This window comes from Physeter macrocephalus, chromosome 21 (genome assembly GCF_002837175.3).
Source record: "Physeter macrocephalus isolate SW-GA chromosome 21, ASM283717v5, whole genome shotgun sequence".
In the NCBI taxonomy this organism is placed as follows: Eukaryota; Metazoa; Chordata; class Mammalia; order Artiodactyla; family Physeteridae; genus Physeter; species Physeter macrocephalus.
The window spans coordinates 77,407,015-77,416,599 of NC_041234.1; the positions used below are offsets into that span (position 1 = coordinate 77,407,015).

General features: G+C 43.3%; 1 protein-coding gene across 8 annotated transcripts; it reads left to right on the forward strand.

The window, feature by feature from the left end:
* The first annotated feature begins 5,094 nt into the window (after nt 1–5,094).
* ARMCX1 (armadillo repeat containing X-linked 1) lies at nt 5,095–9,230 on the forward strand. Of its 8 annotated transcripts, none has more exons than XM_007131140.3 (5): nt 5,095–5,201; nt 5,543–5,611; nt 6,055–6,217; nt 6,969–7,083; nt 7,337–9,230. In XM_007131140.3, the coding sequence occupies exon 5, from the start codon at nt 7,467–7,469 to the stop codon at nt 8,829–8,831; it is 1,365 nt and encodes a 454-aa protein (XP_007131202.2). In that variant the 5' UTR covers nt 5,095–5,201; nt 5,543–5,611; nt 6,055–6,217; nt 6,969–7,083; nt 7,337–7,466; the 3' UTR covers nt 8,832–9,230. The 8 variants fall into 8 exon arrangements, with proteins under 8 accessions (XP_007131202.2, XP_023985320.1, XP_023985321.1 ...); XM_024129552.2 differs by having other exon boundaries at nt 6,115–6,217; XM_024129553.2 differs by having other exon boundaries at nt 5,546–5,611.
* Nucleotides 9,231–9,585: the final 355 nt, after the last annotated feature.

The following is a 9,585-nucleotide window of genomic DNA, read 5'->3' on the forward strand; positions in this document are numbered from 1 at the left end:
AATGCCAATTATCCCTCAGTTAACCTTAGAATTAACTTCATCCAAATTGAAATAAAAACAGGATTTTAAAGGGAATTTAACAAAACAATTCATTTTATCTGTAAATAAACAAATGTGAGTGGACAGGCAAATTATGAAAAAGAAGAATAATTAGAGAGGCCTTACCCTTCCAGATATTAAAACATATTATAAAGATACTGTAATTAAAACAGTTAGGGACATAAAAAGAAAAAAAATAACAGATTAAAGGAACATAGACAATCAAAAAATAGATCCAAGTATATGTGGATATTTAGCTCATGATAAAGGTGGCATTTAAAATCAGGAGCTAGAGAGGTATTATTTGATAATGGGTATTAGGAAAATTTGCTAACTATTTTGAAAATATTAATTCCATATGCTTAATAAAGCTGGAAAAAATATATTCATAATAACACTGAGATGTCATTTGCTTTTTTCACTGTGTTGACATTTATACAAATGGTGCAAAAGCAAGGGTGGATAAAATTTCTGGCTTACTGATAATAGAAGCAACGCAACAAAAAAAATTCTATATGGACCAAAATTTAAATATTAAAAAACACACATAAAATTAGAAAAACATACAGGCCATCCTAAGCAGGACACAAACCCCAAAAAATGTAAAGAAAGAATTGATATAGTTTGTATCATAAAGATTTTTAAAATTCTATATAGCAGAAGTCCAAAGAAAATTATAAGCTGGGAAAATATTTATAATACTTATGACAATCTAAGAGCTCATTTCCTTAATTTACAGAAAGTTCTCATGTATTAATAAGAAAAAGATGAAAACCTAGTGGAAAAACTGGGAAAGGCAGTTCATAGAAAGAGGAATACAAATGGTTAAACCTATGGGAAGATGCTTAATCTCACTTATAATTTTAAAAACCAAAAAATTTTGGAGCACAACATGGAAAATATATATCAAAATTTAAGAGGTGAGAGTTGGCAGCATGGATAAAATTTAAAATGAACTTCCACTTTGACCCAGTGATTTCACTTCTAGGAATTTATCCTAAGGAAATAATGCCACAATTGTCAAATATATATGTAAACAAAGGTCTCCACTGTAACATTTTGGTAATAGACTAAGTTTGGGAAGACGCTAAATATCAACCAGTAATAGATTGGTTGAATTTTGATAAATCCACACTAGAGAATATTATTGTAGCTGATAAAATGATGTACATGTTATATTAGGTGAAAAAGTAGTTTGCAGAATAGTTTGCATAGTATGATCCCAAGTTATTTTTAAAAGATATGCATGTACACACATTCACATATATCTACATAATTTTTTGTTGATGTATAGAAAACAACAAAAAGACCGGAAAGAGTCAATTGAAAAGTTAGCAGCGGTTTTCACAGGATTTATCCTAGGATTGAGGTAGATGGTTTATCATGGTGGTTATAAGAAAGGTGGAGAATTTGAGACATTTTTATCTTCTTCTTCTCTTTTCCTAGTTAACACCTACTTCCCTTAATCTCATTTCAAAGTTTCACTCCTCTCCCCATCAAGGAAGCCTTCCCTGATCCCCAGACTCTGCCACTTCTTTTACTATATTAACATTGTTCCTTTCCTTCAAAGTATTTTTCTCACTTTGTATGTATATGTGATTATTTCATTAAGGTCTTGTTTTCACTATGAGAGCAGAATTAGTGTCTGTTTTTGCTCATCAACATATTCACAATAAGCACAGCACTTGTGGCAATGCTCCCTCTTTCTCTCCACCTCCCAATATTTTGATGTAGACAGTTACATTTTCTCAGTCTTACATAAAGTGTTATGAGAGTGCAGGTTTTAAACATCTCCCCCCATCACAAAAACACAGATGAAGAAAAGCACAGCAGAATCAAATAGCTAACCTTACACTAAATGGTGAAATATTAGGGGCATTCTCATTTACTTCAAGAACAAGATAAGGAGGCTCTCAAATCACCATTATTATTATTATTTATTATTATTATTTTTTTTTTTTGCGGTACGCGGGCCTCTGACTGCTGTGGCCTCTCCCATTGCGGAGTGCAGGCTCCGGACGCGCAGGCTCAGCGGCCATGGCTCACGGACCCAGTCGCTCCGCGGCATGTGGGATCTTCCCGGACCGGGGCGCGAACCCGTGTCCCCAGCATCGGCAGGCGGACTCTCAACCACTGCGCCACCAGGGAAGCCCCCACCATTATTATTCAACATAGTTCTGGAGGTTCTGGTTGATGTAGTACATCCAGAAAATGAAAGAATAAGAGATAATAATGATTGGAAAAGACAAAATTAAAAAAATCATCATTTTCAAATGATTATGTATGCATACCTAGAAAAACTAGTTATCAACTGAAAAACTACAGGCATACCTCAGAGATATTGTGGGTTCAATTCCGGACTACCACAGTAAAGCCAGTGTCGCAATAAAGTGAGTCACACATTTTTTTGGCTTCCCAGTGCATATGAAAGTTTTGTTTACACTATACAGTGTTCTATTAAGTGAGCAGAACATTATGCCTTTAAAAATGTATATACGTTAATTTAAAAATATGTTACTGCTAAAAAATGCTAACCATCATTTGAGCCTTCAAGGAGTTGTAATGTTTTTGCAATAGTAACATCAAAGATCACTGATCACAGATCACTGTAACAAATATAATAATAATGAAAAGGTTTGAAATATTGCGAGAATTACCAAACTGTGACATAGAGACGTGAAGTGAGCACATGCTGTTGGAAAAATGGCACTGATAGACTTGCTTGACACAGGGTTGCCACAAACCTTCAATTAGTAAAAAAATCAATGTCTGTGAATCACAGTAAAGCAAAGCGCAATAAAATGAGTTATGCCTCTATTAGAAATATTAAGAAAGGTCACTAAAAGCAAATATATCAGAATTATTTCCTTTGGCAATAACCTGGTAGAAAATATAATCATAAAAGGAATGTCATCCCCCAAAGCAACAAAACCATAAAACACCTAGGAATAAACTTAACAAATAATGAGTATGACCTATCTGAAGAAACATAAAATTTATTGAAGATCATAAAAGTTGACATGGATAGAAAGACACAATTTTTAAAGATACCAGTTCTCAAATTAAAGTGCAGATTCTTTGCACTTTATGTCACTCAGTGTGAGCCTTTTCGTTCTTTATATAGTTGTTCTGTATATTGTTATTCAACACATATGCATACATAGACTCTGTATTTGCATGAAGAAAGGTGGAAATTGTTATAAGTGGTTGGTGGTGGAACAGGCTTTGCAGGGAACTTTCACATTCTACTTTATACATTTCTGTGTTGCTTGCACATTTTTTAAAAAAATAAAGAGTGTGTATAATGTGTGTGAGAGAGAGACAGAGATTGATTTCTACTAAGGGGATGTATCTTTTTTTTCAAAGCGAGTTATTTTTGGTTTTTTTTTTTTAAGTCTTAGTTGCCTGTGAGAACGTGATGAGAGCTATGACCCCTCTTCCCACTAATATGGACATATGCATGCACATGACTTTGATACAATTTTCAGTAGAACACAGAGGTGGCCAGTTGAGAATACCTACTCTAGGTTAATCAGTATGGTCGGTGGGGAGAGTCCTTCAGGCCCAGGCATACATTTGGCTGAGGGAGCACCAAGGTGGGTGTGGGCTGCGGGCAGTGACCCTGCAGCAAGGCTGGGCTCTCTCTGGGTGCCCTGAGGTAAGGAGGCCAGGGGTGGGAGGCCGGCAGGCTGCCCCTCTCAGGCCAGGTGGTAGCAGCAGACGGCATCAGGAACAAGGTTAACTGGGCCACCATTAATCAGGGCAGAGCAGGACAGGCAGGCCTGGGTGCTTCCCCCAGCAGTTGCTTCTCTAGGCTTCATGGAAACCTGCAGCTGCAGGAATAGGTGGGAACAGCAGTCCCTTCTCTGCATCCTTGAGTTATCTCTGTGGGAATTTGAGGGAGGGAGGGAGGAAAGAAGTCAAAGGTGTTTACTCAGTTTTGTCACCTGAGTAAAGGTGGCATTTACCACTTTGGTCACCTGTCCATGTATATTTTTAGAGTGCGCAAAAAGAGTCAGGTTCTATAATGCAGGGGATGAGAAGCTCTGGAATATAGGAGAGATGGGAGGGCATCACCTTCTACCCTTCCTTCTTGACAAGGCCGGGAAGATCGGATGATTTCTGCATCCCTCACACCCTCAGCTTCCTCAGCTTTAGTAGACTAAAAGCTAATCTGGGGCAGGTGTTCAGAACAGCCATCAAATCACAAGAGGTTCACACAGCAGTCAGCCAAGACTTTGGAACATTGAATGCATGTCTTTCTTTAATCAAACAATACAAGATTTTTTTGTTTTTGTTTTATCAAATTGTAAGTTGATCCAAAATTAGAAAAAGTAATAGATCATTTATGTAAAATAGCAAAGATTAGACAACTAGTCATCTTTGTGGACTAATTCATAGACCATGTGAAAAATAACAGTTTTCCATTTTAAAACAGGTTACTACGTTTTGAAAGCTTCTTTTTGACTGTAACCAGTGGAAACATTTTCCTTGTGTTATAAATCAATATAGTAAAATTAGTGAGGCCTTTTGGGTTTTCCCCTCCAATTTAAATTCTTCTCCAGTCAAACGAAGATAGCATCATTTTATTTTCTCAATATAAGAGTAATGCATTACTGATTTTTAAAAAATGAACAGAAAAGTTTAAGAAAGTAAGACATTCCCACTACCCATATCCTTTTCTGAGATCTTGAATCCCATTTCGTGTAGGGGTGCAGGGGAAACGCTGAGCATTGAGGCTACGTTGTTGGGGGGGGGCATGAAGGGAGAGGTGGGTGGACAGGGAGTAGAGGAGAGAAAAATTATTCCTCAAAGAGGAAGAAAAGACCAATGGACATGGGAGCAAATGTAGTTTCTCTCTGCTAACCAAAGAAAGGCAAATACCAACCACAAGATAAGCTACTTCTGGTTTCTGGGATTGGCAGAGGAAAATGAGTGGCAGGACCTGCTGTGAAGGGAAAGGAAAGGGGTGGGCCGGCTCCTGCCGCACTGCTGGTGGGAGTGGTAATTGGGGTTCTGAGCTCACGAGTGACGTGGCTGTCACGTGAGCAGGAGCCGACGTGTGCAGACGTCCTTCTAATCCCGGTCTTTCGCTTGGTCCGGTTGCCATCTCCCTATTACCTCGAGGGCTGGCGGGCCTGTGGCCAGGAGAGGAGGAGGAGGTAACTGCCCTGATCCCAGCCAGTCTATGTGTGGATGGGTGCTTGCCCGGGGGATTCCCGCGGTGCGGGTAGCGGAGGGTGGAGACTAAAGAAGGACGGGGCTCGCTTTCTCCACACCCTTGCACTATCCCCGGCCCTTTCCAGAACAAGAATGGTGGACCTTGGGGGCCAGATTCCAGGGGAGACCCCAGACCAGGAGGGGGGAAACCTGAAACCTGTGGCATCCAGGGCCTTGAATCTGAAAGGGCCGATGTTAAGATTCTTGTCCTGTGTGCTGGTCCATCTAGCAAACCAGTATCTTGGGGTTGGGCGTCTGTCTTGTCATTCCCCGTGTCTTTCAGTAGGGCGCTGTACCACTCGGAGCAAAGGAATAAAGAATCTGCCCCGAACCCCTGCAAGTCAGTGTAAAGGTGGGATTGCCCCGCGGCCCCCAGAAGGGCGGGGATGTCTGGGGTCCTCCTCCTAACTCAGGCGCATTACTGACTCCCCAGTTACCTCCCTGCTCTTTTATATAGGAAATAGGAGATGACAGCGCGTACAGGAAACATAGTTGTCGTTGGGGCTGAGACTGCGTCGGGCAGGGGAATCAAAGAGATCTTTGGGTTTTCTTTTGCTCCTCCGGTTTTTCTCACTCCTTCGCCCCGCCTCCCCTCTTTCCAGTTGTTCGAAAGGGGTGTGGTTTTTCCTGGGAAAATGGCCGACCGCTGGGGCTGGGGCTGGGGCTGGGGCTGGGACTGGGGGCTGGGGGAGGGGGTGGATGGACGCCCTTGCTGGAAGAGGGCTGCTGTTAGCGGAGTCCTGAGAAGTGGGGGTAAGGTGAGAGACCAAAAGGTGAAATCTGTTTGACAACCAGGACCTTGGATTCGGAAAGTCTGGTGTTGGGACTGTCTTAAGTGCTGTTCTGTCTGCCTAGCAATCTGTCTCTGCCCTGTCGCCTGTCTGTGTTTTTGGATCTTGCGGCTGAAGGCCAATCCAACTCTAGGAGCAGGAAGAAGAGGAAAACTGTCCAGAAACAAGTATGTCAGAGTGAGAGTGGTGGCACTATTTAGGGATCCCTGGGCTGGAGAATGGTGAAGACTGCAAACTCCAGTGGGCCCGTGGACCTCCCCCACATACCCCTCCTCCTCTCCTCTCTGGACCATTGCGGAGCTTGCAAAAGAAAGTGCTCTGCACAGAAAGAAGTGGCTGGGAGGACAAAGGTGTCACGAGAGTCCTGGGGTGGGGGTGGGGAGGACCTTTCTCCAAATTACTCTTTGGTCCCAGAGTTGTCAGTCCTTAGGTTAGGTGGAGGCGGAAACCGAGATGAGGGAGGAAGGAAATTGCTCCGGAGCAGTGGATATAATGGGTGGGGGTAGGAGTATCCTGGTACATCTGAGTTGCTGGGGGTGGCGGAGGCAAGGGCAGAGTTCGAGACTTTTGTGCATTTTACGCCTGTCTGGCTTCTAGACACTCTCCCTCCACCACCATCCATTTTGTTACAGGGAAGGAGTTGTGGCAGTCACCTTCGAAGGCAGTGACTTTCGGGGTTGGGGGCTGGGTGGAGGATTGGAGGAGATTGAAGGAACGGGGGGGTTGGGGGGCGGGTCATAATGAACTTCAAAGCCGCAGCTCAGTGAGGAGAGGAGGGGAACCGTACGTGGGAAACGTTGGGCTCCGCGGGACTAGGGCCAGTGATTCCGCAGAGGAACGTGTGTCCCGTCACGGGTGAGGTTCATCTGTCTGTCCCATGAGCTCTCAGCACCACTCCCCCCACCGCTTTGTATGCAGGTTTGCAGGACTCAGTGTACTTCCAGGCAAGAAATAGAAGGAAGAAACTGCCTGGACCCCTGCGGGTGCATGTGGGGCTGCCACTGCCCCCAGGACATCTGGAGGGGCAGGGGAGGTAGGGAACTGATTAGCTATCTTAAATTTAACATACTGGCGTGGGGTGGTTGAACATGAGGTTGGAGAATCTGGAGGTGGTGAAAATTTTCAAAATTACCTTCCTGATTAAAAAAAGGAATCAGTGATCTACCCTTGAGTCCCTGCCATGTCCCCATTTGTATTGTCTGTTTGTAGGTCTGTAGTTCAGTCTGTCTGCATGCGAAGGCACAGAAGGAGGAGACTGAAGCCTCAAATCTTTCTTTCATTCTTAGGTCCCCCAGTATCTGTAGCTGCAGCAGAGCCTGCTGGCTGTAGCTGAAGACTCCACAGCCCCCTCCCCCTGCCCCCTGACTTGGGAGCACTCTTCTGGCCAGAGCAAACCCTCCAGACACTCGCGGCAGCATGGGCCGAACTCGGGAAGCTGGCTGCTTGGCCGCTGGTGTAGTGATCGGCGCTGGCGCCTGCTACTGCGTATACAGACTGACCTGGGGAAGAGATGAGAGCGAGAAAATCTGGGACGACCACGATGACGATGAGGAGGAGGAATCTAGCGATATTGCAGAGACTGGGAAAGGAGCTAAGGCTAATGCTGGGGCAGGGGCTGGAGCCAGACTTCAGGGTGACTCAAAGGCCAAGGCTGAGGAGTCCGTGGAACTCAAGAGTGGACCTGATGTAAAGGCAGAGGCCCACTTGAAGGCCCAGAGTGGAGGTGGCCTAGAGGCCAAGGCCAAGGCCCTTTTCAGCACCCTGAAGGAACAGGCAAGTGCAAAGGCGGGCAGAGGGGCCAGGTTGGGTACCATCTCCGGGACCAGGACCCTTACACCTGGTTTACCCTGCCCAGGAGTCAGGGGTGGAGGCTGCCACCCTGTGAGGAATGGAGCTAGGGCTGGGGGCAGGACTAGTGGCAAGTCCAAGGGAAGGACCAGAGGTAAGAGCACCAGGACTCCAGCTACATCATGGCCTGTTCGAAGGGGCAAGTTCAACTTTCCCTATAAAATTGATGATATTCTGGGTGCTACTGACCTTCAAAAGGTCCTTAACATCCTAGAAAGAACTAACGATCCTTTTATTCAGGAAGTAGCCTTGGTCACTCTCGGTAACAATGCAGCATATTCATTTAACCAAAATGCCATTCGTGAATTGGGTGGTCTCCCAATTATTGCAAAACTGATAAAAACGAAAGATCCCATTATTAGGGAAAAGGCGTACAATGCCCTTAATAACTTGAGTGTGAATGCGGAAAATCAGGGCAAGATTAAGACATATATCAGTCAAGTGTGTGATGACACCATGATCTGTCGTTTGGACTCAGCTGTGCAGATGGCTGGTCTAAGACTGTTAACCAACATGACTGTGACAAATCACTACCAACATTTGCTTTCCTATTCTTTTCCAGACTTTTTTGCTTTGTTATTCCTGGGAAATTACTTCACCAAGATTCAGATTATGAAACTAATCATAAACTTTACTGAAAATCCAGCCATGACAAGAGAGCTGGTCAGTTGTAAAGTACCATCAGAATTGATTTCCCTCTTTAATAAAGAATGGGACAGAGAGATTCTTCTTAATATCCTTACCCTATTTGAGAATATAAATGACAACATAAAAAATGAAGGGCTTGCCTCATCCAGGAAAGAATTCAGCAGAAGTTCACTTTTTTTCTTATTCAAAGAATCTGGAGTGTGTGTTAAGAAAATCAAAGCATTAGCAAATCACAGTGATCTGGTCGTGAAAGTAAAAGTCCTAAAAGTATTGACCAAACTTTAACTGGGGGTCTGTCCCAAACAATACTGAGGTAATTTTTTTAGTTTGCACTTGGGAACAATGCATTTTGTAATTTCTTTGCTTTTCACTGTGCTTATATGGCAAAGAGATCCTTTCAGCTGCTATTTTGGAATAATGCATATCACATATCAACAGTGATGCTGGTTGTGATGGTTGGTTTTAGGCTAGACCATTTTAAGGATGTCAGATGAATACTAGAGCTTGTACAAAGAAAGCATTTATTGATTCCATCTTGCTACCTAGATTGAGATATTTTTACTCTTTCCTCTACTTAAACTGACAGCGAACTAATCACGAATAAGCTATACTTTTGTATTGGTTTACATTTGTTAATCTTGTGTTTCATCAATAAAGTTGTGTGTTTTAACCAGCAAAAAAAAATTATCATGTTCTTGAGTTTATGATATATTTGGAGAGGCAAGATGTATGGAAACAAAAAGATACTAACAAAATTGAGAACCTCTAATCATGGCCATCTGTTTCCTATTTCTGGAGGCAACAGTGCTCTCCTCCGGATGCTTAAGTAGAACTGGGCATGAAGGATGGGATAAAAACAGGGTGGAAGGGCATTGGAGGAAGGAGGAGTGATGGGAAGAAAGGCATGGAGGTGGGAATTTTTCTCCACAGAAGAAGGAGGCTGTGCCTCCTCTGTGGAACAAAGTGTGGGGAGGGGAGTGATGGAAAATACATTCTAGCAGTTGGGTGAGTCCCATTCATGAAGGATCCCTGATTTCTA